At 49.8% G+C, this 23740-nt stretch overlaps 1 protein-coding gene across 2 annotated transcripts in view; it reads left to right on the forward strand.

Moving 5' to 3' along the window:
* Positions 1 to 4947: 4947 nt before the first annotated feature.
* Positions 4948 to 23740, forward strand: part of KCNJ3 (potassium inwardly rectifying channel subfamily J member 3) — a 55781-nt gene continuing 36988 nt past the window's right edge. The window contains exons 1-3 of one of the 2 annotated variants that reach the window (XM_055812959.1): positions 4948 to 5746; positions 11778 to 11994; positions 20586 to 21266. In XM_055812959.1, the coding sequence (XP_055668934.1) occupies positions 5069 to 5746; positions 11778 to 11994; positions 20586 to 20605 (915 nt within the window). In that variant the 5' untranslated portion in view covers positions 4948 to 5068 and the 3' untranslated portion in view covers positions 20606 to 21266. Of the gene's footprint in view, positions 5747 to 11777; positions 11995 to 20585; positions 21267 to 23740 lie in introns of those variants that run through there. The other variant, XM_055812958.1, reaches the window with a different exon arrangement.

Genomic DNA, 23740 nt, shown 5'->3' on the forward strand with positions numbered 1-23740 from the left:
TGTATTTAACATCCTTTCTCACCGCGTGGGTTTTTCTCCAGATTTACCCAGTGCTTCCTGCAAATCCCTTAGGAAGTAAGGAATCAAATCCCTTACTTCAGTGCACTGATGCAAAATGCCACTGCTGCAGCAGGGCGCCTGGGACCACGTCCCATGTATCTGTTGCAGGTGGCATCCCACTGTGGCTAGCAGGCTTTTGTATTTGTGAGTTTCATTTTCAGGATTAGAGGAAGAGCTAAAGGTTGTTCCCGTGGCAGGGAGTGCACCAGGAGGCAGAGGGCACTTGCTGCAGTGTAACGTAACCAGCGCTGACCTCCGAGATAACTGACGCTGGACTCTCCATGACCAGTGCCATGGGTGTGTGACACCGGGCTTGTGGATGCCCAATGCAGATGTTACTGTGAGTCAGCAGGGAGTAGCGGGGTTTGACTTGGACAACATGTTTATCTTGCAGAACAGGCACCAATGGACTGAGTGATGCCCAGGGTGAGGTGGGGGGCTCACAGCCCCGTGTTGCTTCAGTGGGGATCTCCCCATACATGTGCACCGAATCCCCTGCCCTGCACTGGACCACCAGTCCCCAAGGGCCTTCCAGAACTGACAACACTTGCTATGGCCAGTGGGCGCAGTAACGGACTGAGTCCCACCTCGACACGAGCATAAACCTGGCATTTAGAACCCTTGAGTTTGAGGAGGAGAGCTCAGGTTGGTGGGGGCAGGAGCTCTCTCCTCCCCAAGCAAGGACGCCTCTTTGGCAGGACTCACACCCCTGACTACATCAGAGTTTACCCGGGAAAGTGTTCTTAGCAAAAGCACTGAACTATTAACCGGAGCTCGATTTTTGCAGTGAGTGCATTTATCAACGGAAATTCTGACTTTCTTCTATCTGTTGCCTTAATAAATCATCTTTCCTTTTCAACTTTGCGTGGGTGTCTCAATGAAAGCCCATGCGAGGACTCCAAGAGGCCAACGGCAGCGCTGTGAGTGGCTCTACACGTCGTCCTTTAGACCTGAACCGCTGGCCACGTCTAGGACTAGGACTGGATCCAGCCACAGTGAGACCCCTCTCTGAGAAGGTGTTTAGGAAGCAAGGGGGTCCTTTCTGACCCTCGTGGCTCAACGGGAGGGCTTTTGCCCCCTTCAGACTCATCCATACAACATGACAACAGGACATGGAAGCCGGTGCAGCTAGGTAGCCGCTCAGGACGCAGAAATTCAGCCCACCGTGCAGCATTAGCTGTGTTTCTGATTTTGGTACACATTTGCTTATGAACTAATTTGATGATTCATGGTGGAATTTTCTGTTCTGCAACCCAAGAACATTCAGAATCTCAATTTGAATTTGAATTGGAAATCCCCACATGGGTTTCCTGAGTGGCTTTGCATCCCAGTAAACATTTCATTGCACTGCCAGGCATCGTTGCCTCCTCCCATCCTGGTGGCAGGACTCTTTGTATCAACGGCCCACTGAATTGCAGAGAAAAAAAAAATTGGCTTGTGGTTTGGATGGGGAAATGTGTGTTCTGGGCTTTTCCTTCCTAACTCTGTAGCTGCTGAGATCTGGGTTGAGTCGAGAAGCGAGCATGGAGGGAACAGCATCACGGACATCAGGAGGAATTAGAGGTCAGGGCACAGTTGGTTCCTGGGTCTTCTCACATTGTCCTGCAGCTACAGTGTAATGAAATCAGCAGGGATGTCTACCAGTCTGGGGCTCCTGACTGGGGAAAAGTAACTTTTTCCAGTGCTTTCTTGAGAGCAGGGTGTTTTTGTCACCAACACCATTCACATGAGGGAGGACATTCTTTTAAATGTCTATCATTTTCCTTTCCACTTACATTATTTCCTTACCTCACCATGGGTGACAGATCAAGTATGTTGTCAATCTGCTTGTGTGACATCGTGTCTGCCCCCCCCAATCAATAATTAATTTTGTTTTTCATTTCAGTAATTAGAAGGAAATAGCTCCCCTTAGACCATTGTAGTTCTGTAACTGTAATACTGTGATTAATAACATGAAATCTTCGCCCACATCTAGCCTACGGAAGGGAAAGAAAAGGTGAGAGAGGCCACTCTGGGAAACTGGGGAATTAAAAAGAGGTACCCGAGGACAGGAGCGGGGAGGCGGGGGAGGCAGCCGGCCTCTGGGCCGGGGGGGCTGCAATAGCATCGCTCCGCGTAGCCATAGCGTGGGATGAACTTCACCGAGCACGTGCTTTACCTGTGGGGGAAAACTGCCAGACATTGTAGATTAGAGGAAGAAAAGTAAGGGAGGGGAGCTGAAAGTGAATAGAAAACAGCAAGGACAGGCTCGTTTTGGTGAAAGTAAATGCATTTTGCAACAAAAAAATTTGCAATCTGAAACATAAATGCAGTGGCAGGGGGAATTCTAGGCAACTAGCACTGATGAAGATGAAGCGATAACGGTTAGAAAATTAGGTACGGCTGTGTTTTATGTCATGAGAAACAGCTGACAAGGCGAATTGTCTCTGCGTTCATACCTGACAGGGTGTGCAGGTGGCAGGGGCGCCGGGAGGAGGGGCGGATGGGGGTAAAGCATTACGGGGAATCACCGGGGCACAGCAAAAGGAGAAAACACAATCAGCTTGGTGCGAGGAAAGCGGAAGGGGTATCGGGGAAACAACGGCAGCACCAGCTGCTAGAGGGGAACATCAGGTGGGAAAACTTTGTTAGGTTTGCATAAGCTATTACGAAACTTTATTGAACTTATTACAGAAGGGAAATATGAGAAAGCGCCAGAATCATTAGCTGATGCTCTGCCACCACCTTTCCCAGGGTATGCCCTGCTGCTGCCACCCCACACCATGGAGCTACCCAAGTTTTTTCACTTTGCCTCATTACCTGATTTTTTAAGATCTTTTTCTGTGACTGCTGAAGCCAAACCACAGCAAAGTCTGGTTATTGCTTGTACCACGTACGCGCTCGGTCAGAATTTCCACAAGAGAATTTTGCAAAACTGCCTTGAAATCAAACGTTTGAGCTGACATTATTCTCAGCTTCTTCAGCGTGCAGCCTTTGCAAACACACAAGGTCCATGTCCCCAGGTAAGGTAACTGCCCACACGTGGCTGGTGAGGGTTTGGGGATGGCTGTGACCCTCTTAACTCGGGCCCGTGCTGACCTCAATTACTTTGTCTCTGAACTGGATGGTCCTCTGCTTTTGCTTTTTTTTTTTTAAATTAAAAAATGCCCAGTGGCCAAACATCCACTATACCCTAGATACAATTTCCAGATTTGGGGTCTTTTTTCTCTCTCGGCTTGAAAATATGTACTTGTCTGAATTTTTTCGGTGACTTTTCCCCTCCCCTCCCCACCCCTAGCCAGGTAGGGGCTGCACTTTGTGTCCCTCTGCTATGCAATTGTGTCCCTCTGCTATGCAAAAGATCTTGCTGCCGTTTTCCCATCCGCTCACCTTCCTGTGGCTGCTTCTTTTTGAGCGATGTGTATGAGCACTGGACACGGCATCCCATTTGCACTCATGTAATTGCCAAGTGCAGTGCTAATGACATGTTCTTCATCCCGCTTCTGCTTTGCTTCTGTCTGCAAATACCCGCCACGTGAGAATTTTTCCGATCACAACATAATTTTCACATTTTTCTGCCCAAGTCTTTCTCAGCCCCAGGCTCCCGAGCGGTGAGTACGGTGTGCCTTCATCCCACCGCGCTCACATCCGGCTGTGCTTCACTGCTCTTTGAACCGAAAAAGCAGAGCAGGTTGGTTTTAAAACACTTATTTTCCACAAACCCGAGCCGATGAACCACCACCACCCTGCCCTTTACCCTCTTACAGGGCTGTCCTGCCCATGCCCGTTGCCTGGCACGACGGCTGCCATGGCCTCGGCTGCTCGTTTCAAAGAGATGCTTCTCTTCTGTGCTTCGAAACACTGTTTCAGAGTGATTAAAACCGGCTGTTAGTGACCAAGAAACACTCAAATGCACCAGTTTTAAAAATCCCCTGTGCTAGGTACTGCGGCCAAGCCACCCAACACCCTCTGGGGGTACGGCTGCATCGCCCGGCTTTCCCGCAGACACTTAAAATTTTCAGCCTTCTGTGTATTATTGTTGGCAGTGGGGTTTGCAGAATTTTATTTTTTTATTTTTTGCTCTTACTAACAGGTCTTTTGAGCAGCCTTGCTGGCCATAGGGCTTCCTGGTCCTTTTTGTTACTCTGCTATTTTTTTTCCGGTCCCCGAGTGCAGCAGGAGGGTTGGGGGGTGGGAAAGCCCTTCCCCTCTGCGGGCTGGGAACCTCGTTCAGCTTCTGCAACCGTAACAAAATAAAAACAAAATGGAAAAATATAAAAGTGCCGGAGTCGGGGTGCCCCACCTTCCCTCAGCCCTCCCGGCCTCCCCTCCGCCGCTCCCGGCAGGTGCCTGGGAGCCGCAGCCCCGTGGCAGAGAGGAGGAGGAGGAGGCGCGCAGGGTGAGGAGGGCGAGCAGCGCACTGAGGGTGCGGAGGGCGCCGGGCGGGCTGGGGCGGTGCGCGGTGCGGGAGGGAGTTGGGCAGAACAGACGCGGAGCGGGGCGCGGGGGGGGGAACCGGAGCGGATGGAGTTGCGCGGGACAGTGCGTGGGGCTGTGTGCGGGGGGGAGTTGCGCGGGGTGCTGCGCAGGGCGGCTGTGTGCAGGGAGCGCTGCGCGGGGCGGAGCGCGGGGATGCGTTGCGCAGGGGTCGCTGCGCGGTGGGCGTGGCATTGCGGCGGGCGGTGTCGCGCGGGGCGCTGCGCGGGGGCCGTGGCGTTACGCGGGGGGGCGTGGCTTTGCGGGGGGCGTTGTGCGGGGGGGCATTACGCGGCGGGGGGCATTACGCAGGGGGCGTTGCGCGGGGCGGAGCGCGGGGGGGGGGCTTTGCGCGGGGGGCGTTGCGCGGGGGGCGTTGCGCGGGGCGGAGCTCGGGGCGGAGCGCGGGGCGTGCTCCGCCCTGCCCGGGGCCGCGCCGCCCCTGCCGGCGGCTCCGCGTGGGTGGCGGCCGCGCAGAGCGGTGCCTCCGCGCCCGCAGAGCGGCGGGGCCGGGGCGCGGGGCTGCGCGGGGCTGCGCGGGGCTGCGCGGAGCATGTCGGCGCTGCGGCGGAAGTTGGGGGACGAGTACCAGGTGGTGAGCACCTCGGCCAGCGGCGGGGGGCTGCCCCCCCCCCGGGCCGCCCCGCGGGGGAAGCGGCAGCGCTTCGTGGATAAGAACGGGCGCTGCAACGTGCAGCACGGGAACCTGGGCGGGGAGACCAGCCGGTACCTCTCGGACCTCTTCACCACTCTGGTGGACCTCAAGTGGCGCTGGAACCTCTTCATCTTCATCCTCACCTACACGGTGGCCTGGCTCTTCATGGCTTCCATGTGGTGGGTCATCGCCTACATGCGGGGCGACCTCAACAAGGCGCACGATGACAGCTACACCCCCTGCGTGGCCAACGTCTACAACTTCCCCTCTGCCTTCCTCTTCTTTATAGAGACTGAGGCCACCATCGGCTACGGGTACCGCTACATCACAGACAAATGCCCCGAAGGCATCATCCTCTTCCTCTTCCAGTCCATCCTGGGCTCCATCGTGGACGCCTTCCTCATCGGCTGCATGTTCATCAAGATGTCCCAGCCCAAGAAGAGGGCTGAGACCCTGATGTTCAGCGAGCACGCCGCCATCTCCATGCGGGACGGCAAGCTCACCCTCATGTTCCGGGTGGGCAACCTCCGCAACAGCCACATGGTCTCAGCGCAGATCCGCTGCAAGCTGCTCAAAGTAAGTGCAGAGCTGGGCCCCCCCGAGCGCCCTTTTGGCCGGGGAGGGCTTTACCGCCCCTGGCCCCTGGCCCACTGGGGTTGCCCGCATCCCCCCGGGCTCAGACCTCAGGCACCACGTTTGCCCTTGGCCACCCGATTTCCCGCAGCCTTGCAGGGTAACGGGCACATTCAGGACAGGGTTTACACGCGTATTTATATACCCCTATAAAGGGGCAGGTTTGGCTGACAAGTCGCAGCTTTGTAGCTGGAGCCCCTCGGAGCGTGCTGGCTGCTCGCCTGGCATGTTGCTGCGCTTCGGGGTGACGGCGAGGCCGCTCAGGCAGAACTTTATTTATGCGGTGCATGAACTTGACGGAAGGCAGGATGCTGGGGTTAGACCTTTAAAAATGGTGCTGGTGGCCCTGTAGGGCTTTGGGAAAGTGGGTGTTTATTTGAGGCTTGCTATAAGGGCTGTGTATGTGCTGGGGAGGTGAAATGAGGGTGGAGTGGGTGGAAGGGGATGGCTCGGGTGGTGTTTGACACATGCAGAGCATCCTGCATCTTTCCATGGCTGGCGGGGAATGTGGGTGCCCTGCCCCCAAGGTGGAGCACTTTGGGGGATGGGTGTGCCCTGTCCTCAGGGTGGGTGCTGCGCAAGGTATGTGGGTGCCTTGCCCTTGGGGTGGGCGCTCTGCAGGGGATGGGGGTACCTTGCCCTTGGGCTGGGTGCTTTGCAGGGGATGGGGGTACCTTGCCCTTGGGGTGGGCGCTCTGCAGGGGATGGGGGTACCTTGCCCTTGGGCTGGGTGCTTTGCAGGGGATGGGGGTACCTTGCCCTTGGGGTGGGCGCTCTGCAGGGGATGGGGGTACCTTGCCCTTGGGCTGGGTGCTTTGCAGGGGATAGGGGTGCCCTGCTCTCAGGGTGGGTGCCTTGCCCTTGGGGTGGGTGCTCCACTGGGGATATGGGTGTCCTGCCCCCAGGGCAGGTGCTGTGCAAGGTATGTGTGTGCCCAGCCCTTGGGGTGGGTGCTCTGCAGAGGATGGGGGTGCGCTGCCCTTAGGCTGGGTGCTCTGCAGGGGATGGAGGTGCTCTGCCCTTGGGGTGGGTGCTCTGCAGAGGCAGGCAGGGTCCTCCTGCCAGGGGGGCGCCTCACTTGGAGGGCTGCCCTGCTTTTTCCCCCCTCCCCTGGCTTCCTCCCGTGGAGGGATGCTCATCCCCCGCCTGCTGCGCCCAGATCCAGTGAAGCACAAATGCATTTTGCTTCAAGGCTTCTGAAGTTGCCGTGTTTTGGCCCAAATACATGTTTCCGATTGGGGATTTGCAGGCAGGATCGTTGCTGCGTTCGGTGAGGGTTGCAGAACCCCCACGGCCCCCTGAACCATGAGTCCGTGGCCGAAAGGAGGGGTCGTGCTTGCACTTGACAAGCTGGGGGGAAGAGGAACGTAAAGAACCTCCATAATTTCACTTGTCTCCTTCCTGCCGTGCCTGGATGATCGCTGTATCTGGGGACTTACGTCGACGAAGGTGCAGCTGACCTGGAGACATCTGTTCCTGGTCTTTGCTTTTTGAATAATCGGCTGGAATCTCAGTTACGCTTTTCCCTGATAGGAGCTATCCCTGGTTGTTTCCTCCTGTCAGAAGTTTAGATGGGTAAATTGAATGACATGTAATTAGTCTGGTAAGTAATCATCCAGTCTTTAGGGGGCACCACGGTGACCCCTCCATCTGCCTTGTGGGAGGAGGCCATCCTGACTAGGGAGAGTCATATTTAACGTAGCTCTTTAATAGCGTTACAGAATCAGATTTTGTCATTTCCATTACAAAGTTTGAAAATAGCTTTTTGTATCCAGAGATGCCACGGGGGATTTTGAAAAGTTGGAGCTAAAAACTTAGTGTGGCTACAAAAAATTTCCTGAATATTAAATATGCGAAAGAGTGGCTTCACAGCCATCATTTCTTCTGCTTTTGCGAAAGCAGTGCTGGAGTTGGAGGGGTGAAGGTTTTGCAACTGTTTTAAAAATAGCAAGAAACGGAGAGGAGCCCAGGGAGCCCTGCCACAGCAGCGGCTCGGAGCAAGCTGGCCTCACATTGTGGGCATCGCTTGTCATTGCAAAAGGCCATCCGTGAGGCACAGCAGCGGCGTGGGTACGGGCACTGGTGGCCATGGTGGCGCACTGTGCTGCGGGCATCCCTTGCCTGCCAGGCCGAGGGGCTGCCCAGCCCCAGCAGCTCTGTGCAGGGGCAGCGACAAACGCAGAGGGGGAGGCAGGAGAGTAATAAAGGGCTAAAATGTGGCTTTTCTATGGATGCAGTTATAGCTGGCTCTGCGCATCCCCTACCAAACATCTCTGTGTGGTGCATCCTTTTGCTGCTGGGGGGGAGCAGCGCTTGGCCAGGCCACAAAAAGGAGGCGAAAAAGGAGAAAGAGAGAAGAGAAAAGGGGGGGGGGGGGAGCGGGTAGGAAAAAGGAGGGGGGAAGGAAAAAAGAGGGAGGAAATAAAGGAAAAAGGAAGGAGGAATAAAAAGGAAAAGGGGGGGGAGGGAAAAAAAAAAAAGAACACCCTCCCCTTCACCCCCCCAGTTGCAGCAGGAAGAGCAGTCTCTCTTCCAGGGGGTGCTGCCACACGCAGACAGTCTTTCTGACTTGCAGGAGCATGAGTGTGGGGTCCTGAGGGGGGTAATTCCTGCTTCAGTGTCTCTGCTTTGCTTTGCATATAACGTTTACTGCAGGTTTATTGCAAAACTGGGAGCGTAGAGTTAATTACTGGGCTGCTCACAGATTTTTCTTGTGAAATGCTACTTTTTTAGTAAGAGGTCATTCTACTTGTAAAACCTATGTGAAGTTGGAAATCCCGATACAGTGGGGTTTTTTGTTTGTTTTCTTTTGTTTGTTTGCTGGGTTTTTTTTCCCCTGGTAGGCTTAGATCATACTGGAGAAAAGAATCGAAAGCCTTAGAAGTGGCAAGTTAGTGCAAAGACTCATTCACTGTAAGACTTTTTTTTTTTTTTTTTTTTTTTTTTCATGAATCTCCAAGATTGGAAAGAACTTGAATGAAACTTAGAAGCCCTGGACTGTTCTCCCTTACGTTACACTTGAGTCAAAAGAGTTACTCAAGGTCATTTCTTTTGATAAATGTGTTGGCTCGAATAGCAAAATAGTCAGTCGTGTGAGTTCTTGCACCCTGCCTTGGGTTGATACTGCCTATACCTCGGAGGTAGTTGTAAAACAGTATTTGGTTTGTCTGTAACATTTTAGCTCTCAATCTTTATCTCGGCTCCCTCGGAGCAGAAGCGATCCCACATTGTGTGTGACTTCAGAGCTGAATATTCTAACACCTGATTTTTTTACTGCAGCTGTAAAATAGGGTTTTTTTTGTGGCGGAGGTGCTAGATTCCCTGGGAATCCCAGGAGCTCCAGGGTGGGTGGTGGTAGTGTGAGGGTGCCATGGGGGTGGGAGGAGGGTCCCCCCCAGTGGCACAGCAGTGGTTACAGCTCGCGGGCACCCAGGCAGCAGCCTGCCTGCTTTAAACCTTTTCTCCCCATCATTTTCTTTCCACCCCTGTCTGTAGTTCATGCCTGTTTCTCTGATCTTTGCCGTGTCCCTCAAGTGCTGCATTGTCTTTGTCTTTCACTCTTTTTCATAACTATTTCATCTGTTAAGATGGCCATTATTTAGGACTTTTTTTTCAAAATAATAGTTTATCCCTGCTTCTTCCTCCTCTCCTGTGCATCGATGGGGGGGGGGGTTGGCTGGTTGGCTTGGACTGGGATTTTGGGGCAAGTATGGCTGGGTGGTCCTTGGGAAGCATCCGTGGAGTAGCGCCACGCAAAGCCAAACATTTCGGACAGCAGTGGTGGTAGCTGAGGACCTAAATAAAGGAGCCAAAGGGGAGAAGTAGCAACGATTTTACAACCAGACCTTTAAAGGGCTTCTCCAAACCATTTGCATTCATAACAAAGCCTGGTGCGTGCGATTCCGAATTGCATTTTGTTGGGTCCGACCCAGGGCCACCGTGTTCCTCTGTCCCAAAGCCAAGCTGAGGGCACAGGTCTGGGTGTCCCCAGCGCGACTGTGTCACCCAGAACCGGGCCAGCCTTTGCCTTCCCTGTGGGTACAACAATATTGTAGGGGTGTGAGATGGCTGATGGGAGCAGATTCCTCCCCAGAGCTGCTCCTTGCCCTGCTTACGGGTGTTACTTGGTGCTTGCTTTGTGTTCTTGTCTTTTTATTGGAAAGTAGACTTCTCTCTAAAGAAAGAACAAACAAAACCCTGCAGGCAGGGTATTTATGCAGATGTGCTCTAGATGTTTCTTGGCTCTGATGTCTTTAGCTAAAACTGCATGGCATATGCTAGGATGGGGGTAGCAGAGGCAGGTGTGATAAATCTGAATTTTCACACACAAAAGTAAAGCACAACCTCTTAGCCAAAACTTCAGGGCAGTGAAATACACGATTGTTTGTTGGGATTAGATCTCCTTCAAATCCAGCCACCATTCAGGGAAAATTTAAAAAATAGAAACCAAATTCTAAGAGAGGTGCATAATCCGTTTTTGCTCTGTCTGCTGCCTTTTGCTTTTAGGCTCCTGACTGTGGGGGTCTCGGCTGGAGCTGCACCCCCACACCCTTGCTGGGGGCTGTCCCATGCCATGGGGGCACCTGCCATCCTCCCACCCCTGCAGCTGCCACTGTGGGGCTTTTCTACGGGTGGCATGGGACTGGTTTTCTCTGGGAGCTGCTGGTGTCACTGGTAGGAACACTGATGGTCTGGAGGTAACAGCTGTGCTGGTCCCTGCCCGACGGGGCATCCACCCCCCCGCAATTACACACGTAGCGCGGCAGATCTGAATAATGACACAAATGGAAACAGAGGAAAAGTTTATCCTGGAAGCATAATTGTGCTCCCATTTAAAAAAAAATAAAAATCCCATTTCAAGTCAGTACTGTGGCTTAAGATGGGAAGTTTCACATCAGCTCAAAATGTCGGGGATGATGGAAATGCATCTCAGGTGGTGATTTAATGTTTGGGTTTGGCTGTGTGTGGTGACTACAACAGTTCGTAAAACTTCTTTTTAAAATTTCAATAGCAAATAATGGAAAATTCTGTAATAAAAGTAATGACCAGGAAGGGCTATAATGTTCTCTTCGTGCCTATTCATAACAGAGGGAGAAGCAGTAAAAGCCGGAGAGGGGGCGTTGGGGCAGGGCTGTGCTGGTTACAGGGCTCCTGGAGGACTAGGGATGCGAAGCGTGGCTTGCAGCAAGGTGCTGGAGCGCTGAATTTGAGGTTTCAGCTCCAAACGTGACTTTATAGACTTGTTAGGTAGCTCTTTAGTTGGGGTTCCTAGTGTCTTAGCAGGCAGCATCCCCTTCCCCGGGCTTGTTTTATCAAAAAGGCGGTGATCTAAAAACTTCCACGGAGACCTGTGTGCTCAGCTGACACGGGGCTGACGTTAGCTGTCGTTAGTGGGTGGTGGGGAACGCTCTCCTAACGGGAGGAGCCGGCAGTTCATCTAACTGCAGCCTCTTCCCATGAGGAGCTCGTGGAGGGTCCCTCGTAAGAGGGGCCACAGCTGTGAGCCCTCAGCTGTGGTCGCTGTGGCAGCGTGGGTTTTGTGAGGTTTGGGGTGTCTTGAGGGATGATGTCCCCTCGTTCGGGCACACTGCTCTGGGCATGCTGGTTGTACAAGGGGTGATGCGCAGCGCTGGGTGAAGGGCGGACTGGATGTGCGCCTGCTTTGTCTTCTGGTGGGTGATGCTGTGGGGCAGTGGCTGAGCCATCATCTGTGTCAGTGGCCAGCGTTTCTCCAGGGCTTCTGTATGGTGAGCTACAATTGCAGTAAGATGTGTAGTAGAAATGGTTCAGCCCTGCTCTGCACGGCCAGGCGGGCTTTCCCCCCATTCCATGGCCATGTGGCTGGCCCAAGGGTTTGCCCCCTGTGACGGGTGGTGCCGGGCACTGGGAGGGATGCGGGGTGCCGTCGGGTGCCTCGGTGATGGCTGCTCCAGTGTCACCTCTCTCTCTGTCTCTCTCTGCGCTGCCCATCCAGTCCCGCCAGACCCCAGAGGGTGAGTTCCTCCCGCTCGATCAGCTGGAGCTGGATGTGGGCTTCAGCACAGGGGCTGACCAGCTTTTCCTCGTGTCGCCGCTCACCATCTGCCACGTGATCGATGCCAAGAGCCCCTTCTATGACCTCTCCCAGCGCAGCATGCAAACGGAGCAGTTTGAGATTGTCGTCATCCTGGAGGGAATCGTGGAGACGACAGGTGAGTAGAGAAAGCAAATGCTGCACGAAGCAGATGTCACCCCACAGGTCTTTCCATCCACGTTTGAAAAATAGGGTGCTTCAGCTTGCCGTTTAACCCGACGAGGCGGTCACATTTTGCAAATGCTTCGAGACAGCCGAAGTCATGTTTTCCTACAAAGTGGAAGTGTTTGAGGGATTTTTGGTAATGTGTCTGTTACCAAGGTGATGTACTTCGGTGCTCCCGGCAAGGCGGAGAAACCTCCGTCGTGGCTGCCACCGTGGCTTAGTGGTGCGGGGATGCTGCGGCAGGGTCGGGTGTGCTGCGTGCCCTGCTGCATCGCCCGGCATCGCCCAGCCTGGCCCAAGGTAGATGCTCCCTCGGCCAGCGAGCGCCTCGCTTTGCTTCCCCAGCCGCTGCCTAACATGGGGGAGCACTTAGCAGGGATACTCAGAATATCTTTAATTTTTTTTTTTCAGTCCATATGCTGGTGTCCTGGTGTTGCTGCGCTGTGCTGCTTTTCTAGCACAGGAGGCCACCTCCAAGAGGCTCAGGCTGCGGTATTTCAGTAACTCCGCGTGGTACTCGGGGAAGCTGGGGCTAGCAGGGGTGAATCATCCAGGCTCTCCAAGAGAAACTCCCTGATATTTCAAGGAAAACTCCCTCCTATTAGCATAGCTGGCTCATGTAAAGATTGCAGGGCTGACAGGCAGACCAGAGGACTCCAGGTGGTTTTTTCCTAGCAGAGCTGTTTCAAAACACAAAAGATTGAAGAAAAGGCATTTTGTAAATAACTCATTAGAATTTTAAAACAAAGTGGTGTGCTTGTATACTTTTGAGTTGATTTTCTTACATATTTCAGGCTTAGAAATTATACATGGAACAAAAAAAACCCCAAACAACCAACCAAAGAGACATTTTCTGGAACTGTAAAGCCGAACTCATATAAGCTTGCAAATTTTGTGACCTAGTTAGATGAGATGAGATGGATATTGGGTAAAATAGGGCAAAATGTGCTCTATCTTGATGAAACAGGGAGGGATGAAAGGGTTTTAAAGTAAAAAAAAAATCTTCAAAAATGTGACTAAATGAGAGAGGAGGAGAGTATAGAGCTGGAGGGCAGCTGGACTGGAGGAGAACCAGTATCTGTGATGGCAAGAGCATGTAAATACAAAGATGGAGGTGCTGCAGGTGGTGTTGAGGAGGCAAATTTTGCCTTGCTTTGTGGCAAACACTGGGGGTCAATTATAAGCTGCAGCACTTCTTCACTGATGGTTTCCATTAGGTAATTTTATTTGAGCCTGGCTCAAGAGAGGAAAAGAACAGATGCGAGAACAGGGCAATCTCACCTAAAGGATGTCCTTTTTGTTTGTTGAAGAGAGGAGGTGTGGACACTTAGGTTTACAACTTGCAGAAGGTCAGGACCCATCCTGTCTATCCTCTATATATCTATATATAGAGATCTCTCTCTCTCTGTCAAAGGTGCTCTCCCAGCAGATTCTATATTACTGTTTCTGTCCCCAACATCATTCACCTTAAAGCCAAAACACAGCTGGCAGGACTGAGATCTGGCTCTGGGAACATACGTTTCCCTGCGTACACGGGTGGGTGTGATTCGGGTATATGAATGCATTATATTTCAAGAAAAACGGGAAACGTTTCTTAGGGGTTACATACCTCTGCTAAGGTAAAAAATTCAGAGGTAGTTTTCTGAGAAGTTGGGTGTCATGCTGCAAAGAGTGACTGCTGGAGCAGGGCTGGCTGACGGGCAGGGGACATCAACCTCAGTGTGGATTGTATGGGTTACGCAGAAGAGGTTTCTTCTCCTTGTGGGAACAATGTGTTGCAGAAATCTTCCACTTAAGCTATCTTAACTTACGGTTTACATCTGACAGTGACAGTCACCCCAGAACAGAAGTGACAATTTGAAGGGGATTATTAGAAATATTATAATTTGCAGCTTGCTCTGCTGGATGTTTTGTAGATAAAATGGATAGGAGACTTGGTCTGTGCCTCCTTCCTCCTTGGTGTAAGACAGTTTCTTGCCCTCACTGTAGTGTGTCCGTGGTGTCAGAAATGCAGTACAAGTCTGAAATGTCTGTTGGCATGGAAAAAACAGAAATAACTTGCAGTTCTTTGGAAACCAGGGTGCTATTTTTGGTTTGGTGTAAAAATGATGCTCGTTTTGGTTTTTTTATATTATTTTATTTTTCTTTTTTTTTTGCCTTGGATATTCAGTGAATAGGTCATACATTTGAAAAGGTTTTTCCAATTGATCTCAGTTGCGTGTAGCTGGAGAGAGAGCAGTGATGGTACTGGTGGGTCTCACAGGGGCTGGGCGAGCCCCATCGATCTGCATGTGGTTCAGGAGAGTCCTGCAGATGATGGATATGTAGCCTGCAGGGTGTAGGTTGGAGGAAGATTAAATAAACTGCGGTTGATTTGCCAATGAGCCGAAGTTACAGCTGAAAGCGTTTGAAACAGAGACTGACTTGTACTGAATGGGAGAGGGAGTTAGGGTTTCTCTTTGTGTCTGGTCCTATCGAGGTCAGAGCCAGGGCTGGATGGAGGGGGAGGCTGGGTTAGGCGTGGGGTGGCTCGTGCTGCCAGCATCAGCCCAGCTGGTAGCTTGGGCAGTGCTCCTGCTTCCAGCCCTTCCAGCTTCCCACTCGCTGTGGAAGTCCCTTCTGATGGCTGCTGTCTTAGACCTCGGCTGCGTTGCCTTATTATTTGAGTTTTGAAGTGCAATCACAATGTTCTGCTAATCCTACTGGGAGCGGTATTTAATTTAATTATGAGTGAAACCTGTGCAGATAGGACAGCAGCCTCCGGAGAGCAAGTCTTTTCTACAGTCCTGTTCTTATGATGGGTTTCTTTTGCATCCCAGGAGTAAAATAGGTGTTTACTGCAGAGTGAAGAACTCTTTCAACCCTTTACCGTTGAACCCGTTACCCTCCTATCAATTACTACATGAAAAAAAGTCATCATCATTTTGTATCAATGAATTGAAATGGAATTGGATTTTGAAACACAGAAGGCTAGATTTCAATACTAGAACACAGTGAAGGTGGATGAATTTGTAGAGTGGCATTTGGTTTCTTTCCAAAGGCAAGAGGACCAAAAGCCAAACTGAAGTTGGGTAGGGATGCGTGTCCTCTGCCGTGCTGAAGCAGTGACGGCTGCGTCCTGGTGCTGTGGCAGGACAGGGCAGCGTTCTCTGTTAGGGCATCTTCTGGCAGATCCTGCCTGGGGACTGTTTCTTGGGTTTAAAATTGAATTCCAGCTCTAATGTTTCCCTATGAAGATAGTTAATTTCACTCAGATGTCTTCAGCAGTTTCAGGAGACAGTTTCCCCCCACCCTAGATGTGCTGCTTGGCTTCTGTGCCGCGTCTCCTGACCTGACAACCAGTTCAGGGGATCTGATGAAATTGCATGGCTTCTGCACGTAGGCGTTAAGTAACCTTATAATACAGCCAGTTTTCTAAAGCTGATGTGGGTTTTTCTGTTTTGGTTTTTTTTTTTTTTTGGTAAAATTGACTTGAACAGCATCAATTCCGTGGCTATAGGTTGTTTTCTTCCCTGCCCCAGAAATGCAGACCAAAGGAGCTGCAGTTTGCTCCCCACTGCCACATCCTGCAGCGTGCAACAGCCGAGCAGCCCCTGCCTGGGCTCTGCACGAGGGTCCTACCCCTGATCTTTGCTCGTGGTAATTTGTAGCATATTTAATAGAAAAAAGCTTTGATATTCATCAAAGTTCTTCAACTCACAGAGTTTAAAGGGGGAGCTAGTGCTTTCAGCCTACACTCCTGGTTGCTTTTTCAAGGAAATTATTTTCGGTGTGAAAAGTGCTGTGGAACTGCACTCAGCCCTACAGCATCCTTCATAAAAACCCGAGTTGCTCACGCGTTTTCTGGGCCCTATGGACATGTATGTGCTGGCCCCGCTGCCAAGAATTAGACGGCAAGTGAATAATAATAAATAAGAGAGACATTTATTTCATGGTGTCCTCTTAGCACTTCTTTTCTTTTGTTTGTACTGACGTGGCAGAAACAGCCTTTGGTCTGAAACTGAAGGAGGCAGAACTACCTGTAAAAAAACAAATGCAGACTTCTGGTTCAAGAAAAGAAAAATAAGAGAGAATTAAAGTCACTGGAAGGACCAACGGGGTGGATTCAGGGCTCTTGACATGTTTTGAAATGTTTCAACCTTGAACTGTTCTGTAAATCATGATTTCAAAATATATTTAGCAATACTGTCGCATTCCTGTGTTGACGTGTGATCGTACGGTGCCACAGGACATAGCGTCTGGGACGCGTGTCACGCCGCTTAGGTCAAGCCAGGAGAGTGCAATTCGAGGGTAAGTCGTTTGAAGGATCCTCTTTACTTTGCCATTTCCCCTGTTATTCTTGTCCCAGTCCTCAGCTGTCACCATGTGGTGCAGGCCAGGGTGACAGTGCCTTACAAATTGTAAAAGGTATTAGAAGGTACTGAACGTTTCCCGCTCTAATATAGCCCTTGTATTTATAATAAATAGGGATTTAGGCGTCCTAATAGCATTTGGTTTGAGGCAGCTCTGTCTTTTGGTAGGGACTTAGAGCCTCTTGGTTTTCTCTAGCAGGTGCTTATGAAGATTTTTTTTCTTTAACTTTGTTTTCTGCTTTAATCAGTTGACTTTTGATATGCAATGTTACCAAGGGATTTAGAGAATTAGTAAATATATACAATAAATTTTGTTTTGACTGTCTGCAGAGACAGTAAAGACTTTTTGGAGAAGTTTAATGAGTTGTTTAAACAGGATCTTCTTGCTTATAAATCCCACTTGGCTGATTAAAATCACCATTTCCGATGCCTTCTCTCATTAAATCATATAAAAATGATTTCTCATAGATGCCTCCCAACTTGATTAAGTTAATTTACTGCCTCGTCACTGAAATTTTAATTTCTGAAAGTATAAACATTTCTTTATGCCTTCCTTACCCTTCTTAATTACAGCTTTTGGGTTGTTTAGATAACAACAGATGGGGAGGGGGAAGCAGCCCCTGTGCATCCCCAAGGGAAGGAAGCCAGGGTCTTCTGGCCCCTCCTGGACCTCCCTGGGGGGAGCCGGTCTCCCCTTCCCTTCCCAGAGGAGAGGTGTCCCTTTCCAGCCAGCCATTTCTTTTAGGAAACAGAAGCAAAACATCTCAGTGGACAGATTTTTATTTTTTTTTTTAGGAGGTCACGGGAGGGGGCATGGCCATGGATTCTTGGTGTAAGTATGGGTGGCTCTGGACCCTCTTCTCTACCTCCTGCATGGCCTGTGGACTAAATGTCGTGCCTGGGGAGTGCTCCAGGGTCATCCCAACAGCAGAGCCCAGGAGCTTTCCCTGGGAATGCTGGAGGATGCTCAGCACCGGCTCTGGAGTTTGGTTTATTTCCCTTTTATTTTGGGGTTGTTTTTTTTCCGGCGTGTCAGTCAGCAATGGGAGAGTTTCACAGCTGAGATGTTCAAATGGCTTTTCAGAATCCAAAGATCATTATGATTCATAAGGGTAATTGCTAAACTTTTAGGATTATTTTTTATATATATTCAACCCCTCCATTATTATGATAACATATAATTTTGAAGAACACTCAAAGCGTTTATTTTCAAAGCCTATTGTCCTGATTTCACATTATTGTGATGGAGAATTTTAAGCTCTGTTGTCAGCGAACCTTCTTGGTGGTGTTCATGGGACAACAAGTTTTGACTTTTACTCTGGCTTCCCCTTCTGGGGCTTTGCCTCTGCATGCGTTCAGGAGTACATCCCCTTTTACAATTGCTGCATTAGCCTGTGACTTACCGATAAGCTGCTGAAACGGCTAAAAAAATTAACAGCTAATAAGAACCTGAAACATACAGAAACCTGGCAGGAATGGCATATGGATCCTTTTTCAAAACTCATTAAATGTTATTTTGGAAACCTTTTAACATCATTTTCTGATTAAAGAAATCAAAAAGCCTGCCAGGCTTTTTAATTAAACAAATAAAGATGGAATCAAAGGCATATTCCACTGGTTTTACTTTAAAAAACATGAATAGCTTGAATTATGAAACTGTGGGCCTCCCCGGGAAGGTTTCTCTCAGAAACAGATACGTGGGAATGATTTCAGAACTGAAACAACTTGAGTGAACAAAGCAATGTAATACAGATCTGAAAACTAAAGTGGTTTAGACAATTTCTACAGCCAATTAAAAATGTCTTTCCTATCAGTTATTCTCAAGATTGCTTAGCTTTAAAGAAACCCCAGTATGAATTTAGCAGCTTTAAAGGCAGAGCATACATTTGTTCGGGTTTTATCTTACCATTCAGATTTGGGTATTTTTGTGCAAAGTGTTGTGGGCAGAGGACAAGGACAGAAGAGAGGGGAAATACTCCAGAGTTCATGGAGGAGCTAACCAAAATCAAAGCATTGCATCACTTGATAGCTGGTAGACTTCATAAATTAAACCTGGTCCATCCCCTCGCTCTCCTTCTTGCCTGTTTCAGAGTAGATTTTGTGGCCAGGTCTTGGTGTTCATAGGGTATCATCGATCTTGTTGAGTTGATGGGGCAGAAACTTGTGCAGAGAGGTAGAGCGAGGAGCTGGAGGTCCGGAGCAGAGGTTGTGCAGCGCTGTGACTGCTGGCGTCGCGCTGCCACAGATGGGTCCTTGCTCGCTCTGCGTCTGCCTGTCTGCATGAGCATGGCTGGAGGCCATGGCTAGCTTGGGTCTGGTGGAGTATGGACCTGCACGTGTGCTGTGGACCTGTTCGTCATGGGGTTTGGCAAAGGGTGAGGGAGTCCTTCCTTACCTTCTGCGTTGGTGGGAGGAGATGGGGGTCTTGGGGACCCCAAGCCAGCTTTCACTGAGGAGAACTCAGTGGCTGAATTTGCTTAGAAACCATGTCTCTGAACCACTTCTCTGCAAAATGTCGCAGATTCGCAAATGGTTGAGGTTGGCAGGAGCCTCTGGAGGTCATCTGGTCCAACTACCCTGCTCAAGCAGGGCCACCAGGACCCCTGGCTGCCCAGGACCATGTCTAGATGGCTTCTGAATATGTGCTGAGACATCAGGAAGGTGTGTTAGACAGGAAGGTGACAGGAAAAGAACAATTCAGCAGTTCTACATAATGAAAGTGGCTTTTTTTGCTTTTTTTTTTTTTCAGCATAACCTAAACATGACAAAATAGTTAATTTAAAAATCTTGTGGTCTTAACAGTGCAGCAAATCTTTTTCCAGTGCTGCCATTATATAAAACGTGTTAGTGGAAAAACCAATATTTGTTGGTCATGCAAGCAAAGACATTTGTCACTGTCAAAGCATGGGTGTGCTGAGACTGGGACCTTCATCATCCAGCCTCCCTCTGCCCCTCCTGCAGCTGCAGCACAGCCAAGGGGCTGAGCTGGACCAAAAATGAGGGGGGAAAAAAGTGGGTTTAATCCTAATGAAAAGATTTAAGGTTCTGGGAAAATGTAGCAAAAATGTATGCGTTTGGGTGCTGGTTCTAAGGAGGCACAACTTGGAGAGAAGGTTTGTGGTAACTCCATCCCTTAGGTAACTTGCAGCTGTTGTGTTTTGAGTAGCACATCCCTTCTCCTGAGTACGGCAGCAATTCACCAAGGTACTGAGTTTCACTGCAGAAAGCCTTCGTGGCTCTTTCTCCTTTTTCCCCTTAGATCTCTTCGGAGATACAGCAGAGAAAAATGATAGTTGTTTTTAATCTGGAGCTCTGCAGAAGCTTTCCTTTCACCATATACAATCTGAATAACTGGTGATTCATCAGTAGTCATGTCTTTGCAAAAAATACTTGTTCACGCTTAATCAAACAGAATACATTCTCCTTGAACAAGCCTTCTTGTGCTGATCTTGTGCTGCGTGTGCTGGCACAGACGGACCTTGTACCATCAGTCTACATGTGTACTTCAGTTTTTTCCATGAATAAGTATTGGCGGTCTAAGCACAAGCTGGTAATCTCAGGGTGAGTGACACGTGTGATCATCCAGAAAACTCAGGAGCACTAAAACTTGATCTCTGATACAAATCTGCACCATGCCTCCAGGAAATTGAACATATCTCAGAAGAAAAATAGGCATACCCGGTCCCCGCAAGCGTGCAAGCCGTGTCCCTTCTGCGGCTGGAGCCGCATGGGTTCGCTTGTGGAGGTGCTGGGGGCAGGATCTCCCTGCTGGGGTGGGGGGACAGCGTTAGCACACGCTGAGTCCTGGCAGGTCAGAGATGCTGGCTGGAAACGTGTGGAAATCAAAATGCTTGAGAATTTCTCATGGAGCAAATGCGCTGTGGCTGTGAGGGGTGTTGCTTTCTCGTGTTGCAGTGCTGGGCAGGGAATACTTCGCTCCTGTAAACCCACCAGCAGGCAGGGATGCGGAGATGCTACTTGCTAAATATAGACCCGAATTGCTCCTCTCTGAGAAATTCATGAGCAAATAAAAAAATTCTACAGTGCTCAGATTGTGCTCTTTCTCGCCTATTGTTTTCTCAGCTAATAAGCATAAATTGGAGGTCTTCATTTTATTCTTGTCCTCTTGTCATCACCGCCTCTCCTACTGAGTTGTATAAATGATTTACTGTTTTTTCATATTTCTGGACAGAAAAAAAGTTTTGGCTATAACAGCCCCAGGATTGGAGTCACAAGGATGCTGTTGTGGCTCTGCGAGAAGATGGGATTAAAGACCTGTTCAACTCATGTGCATGTACGGGTTGTGCTGGGATCTGAATTTGAGCCACCATGAATCTGATGGACATTTCATTTGCCGGGATCTGGAAGCAGGGCATGGCATAAGAAGGTTGCTGCCAAATATTTTGAACAAAGAATGAAAATACTCATCTGAAGATTGCTAATTTTTTCTTAATGCAGGAAACATTTTAACTGCTGGTGCAGTTTGAATGCCTGGTTTTGCCACGTCTGTATTTGCTATAATAGCTCTTTCTGTGGTAGCTCTGCTTGGGGTTGTCCCCACATCTCCCCGTGCAGAAGCTTTGCTCAGAGAAGAGCAGCTCCTCCCGGGCTGAGCGTGGGTGGTGGTACCCGAGGAGGAGATGGCTGCTGGCTCAGGAGTTCCTGCCGTTTGCATCAAATGACTTTATTGTTTAACCCTGCCTTAAACGAAGCCCTCAAAAATGACGTTTGCTAATACTGATCTGATTTAAATGCAGTCAGGCCAAGTTGCCTGTGTTTTAGTTGCTGCATTTGTGCAGAACAAGCACATCTGAGCAGCGTCAGGAGCAGCAGTGGGAGATCCCAGTGCCTGGGGGTCTGTGGTGCCAACCCCTGGATGGGACTGCCTGAGGGGCTGTGGGGTCCAAAAATCCCCCAAATCCCAGGTGTGGCCACTTTAAAGGCTGGAGATGCTCATTTCTGAGCGGCAGTGCTGCAGCAGGGACCACCCTAGAGACCAGGCTGGGGTTCCCAGCAAAGCTGTTACCTTAAATAGAATTTAATGGGAAATAAATGGAACATCTATTTTCTTTGGTGCGACAGATGCATTCCTACTTCCAAGAGCCGCACTTTTTAGCCGTTTCCTCATGTACTGCATCTTTCTCATTTTCCCCTCTAGTTTGTTAGTATTATTATAAAATAAATTTTAAAAAAATGTCATCTTGCAGGCAGTCCAGTTCTGTTTGACTCAGCAGCCTCGTTCCTCTGCCTTAGGAGGAAATTAAGTCCATTTGACCTGATTTGCTCTGACAAATCTGTTTTGGCCTTTGCTTGCAACCTTGCTATCTTCTAGCTAATGAAAATTGTTTGATTACTTTGCGTGGTGTTTTTCCGTGATGCGGTTAGCCTGATGGGCTGTAATTACCCATCCCCTGCCTTGCCCACCTCCCATAGTGCAGGCTCTGCCCGTCGCAGGTCTTGAGACCCATGTGCTGCTCTGCTGCTCTTTGCGAACATAAGGGGGGCACGGAGCTGTGGGAGCAAGCCCAGCGGGGGCCACGGAGATGGGCAGGGGCTGGAGCCCCTCTCCTGGGAAGCCGGGCTGGGAGAGCTGGGGCTGTTCAGCCTGGAGAAGAGCAGGCCCCGGGGGGGGCTTAGAGCAGCTCCCAGCGCCTGAAGGGGCCGGCAGGAAAGCTGGGGGGGGGCTTCTTACAGGGGCACGTGTGACAGGGCACGGGGGTGGCTTTGAGCGCAGAGAGGGCAGATGCAGGTCAGAGATCAGGAAGAACCTCTCCCCGTGAGGGCGGCGAGGCGGTGGGCCAGGCTGCCCAGAGCAGCTGTGGGTGCCCCATCCCTGGCAGTGCTCAAGGCCAGGCTGGATGGGGCTGGGAGCAGCCTGGGCTGGGGGGGTCCCTGCCCGGGGCAGGGCTGGGAACTGGGTGGGCTTTAAGGTCCCTTCCAGCCCAAACCTCCTATGAAATGAAGGGTGATGGGTGCATCAAGTGCCGCCTGTTTCTGAGGCAGTGGAGGAGCAATGGGGTGGTAAATGAGTAAAAATTTCATAATATGGATTCCATAAGAATGGAAAGTAAAGCTGCAATACTGGTAATGCTGGGAAAAGGCTTGCAGCTGGTAGCTTGCAGCTGGTAGCCATCTCAGTGAAGCCCTTCTAGCTTTACTTTGGTTTGTAAACCAGGGTAATTAGTTTTACCTTGATGCAAAACAAGGGGTTAGGGCAGTTTGTACTTTGCTGCATTCCTTTCTTTCACGTGATCAGAAATATTAATATTTTCTGAACTAAAATAATTCCTTGTACCTTTTTGTTACTGGTACAATTCTGGAAGGTCGCTGCTGAGCATCAGCATCCTTCAGTCTTCAGATGTTTTTTCTTGCTTTTAATCTTACTTCTTACAAACCCAAGGTTTTACTCTTTTGCCTGAGTATTCAGCTGTGAAGATGTGAAGTGCTCATCATGGAATGATTCCTAGCTAGACCTAGTAATCCAGTCCTAACCCATTCACATAAATAAGCACAAGCACGGGGCTGCCTCTGGAGTGGTCTAATGTAGCAGCAGTGACCAGATGAACCTTTTCATACCTTTTCTGTTCAGATGCTTCTGCTCCTTGTAGATCAAGGCTTGTAATTTGCTGTAACCTTTGCCAGCATAGCTGCTGCTGCTTATGATTTACATCCTTCTGTTTCTCATAGTATATACACACAAATTTTAAGTAAACAGTCCTAATTCAGGAAGGCATTTACCAGGTGAGGCTGTGCCATGTGCCAGTCCCCAGCCCCTTGGCAGGCAGCTATGCTATTGTATTATTAGTAGGATTTTCCTAAATTCTGCCATTGTACGATGCTGAGGAATGATCTGCCCAGGGATGGCATGGGAGGATTTGTGAGTCTGCATTGCGTGGAGTTTCCTTGGGAGTTTCTCAGCCAAGGAGCACTTTTATCAATCAGGTGGCAGGTTTCTTCTAAGGGGACACGATGGTGGAAAGGGGGAAGGAAGGAGCCTGATTTTCTGACACTTCCTACATTTATCTGATTTCTTGCAGGATTCGGTATGAATTGTTACCGGGAGGAGTGATAGTGCCAATTTTATTTTTAAATTAATGAAAAACTTTAAAAATATTCTTTAGGAGTTTCCAGGATGCTTCTGAGCTGTCAAAGATTTCCATGTGTTCCCAAGAAGTAAATAAGTGGTTATTCTCTGTGTGCTGTGGTTATTAACAAAGGCTTTCCATCCGCCTTACCTTCTGCCTAATCACTAACGTGGACTTTTCAAACTTGTTAAAAGTTGTGTAGGTGTTTTATTCTATACTGAAATTACTGAAGTTACAGTATTTCACAACCACTCCCAAGACT

This window comes from Falco peregrinus, chromosome 8, assembly GCF_023634155.1.
Source record: "Falco peregrinus isolate bFalPer1 chromosome 8, bFalPer1.pri, whole genome shotgun sequence".
Taxonomy (NCBI): Eukaryota; Metazoa; Chordata; class Aves; order Falconiformes; family Falconidae; genus Falco; species Falco peregrinus.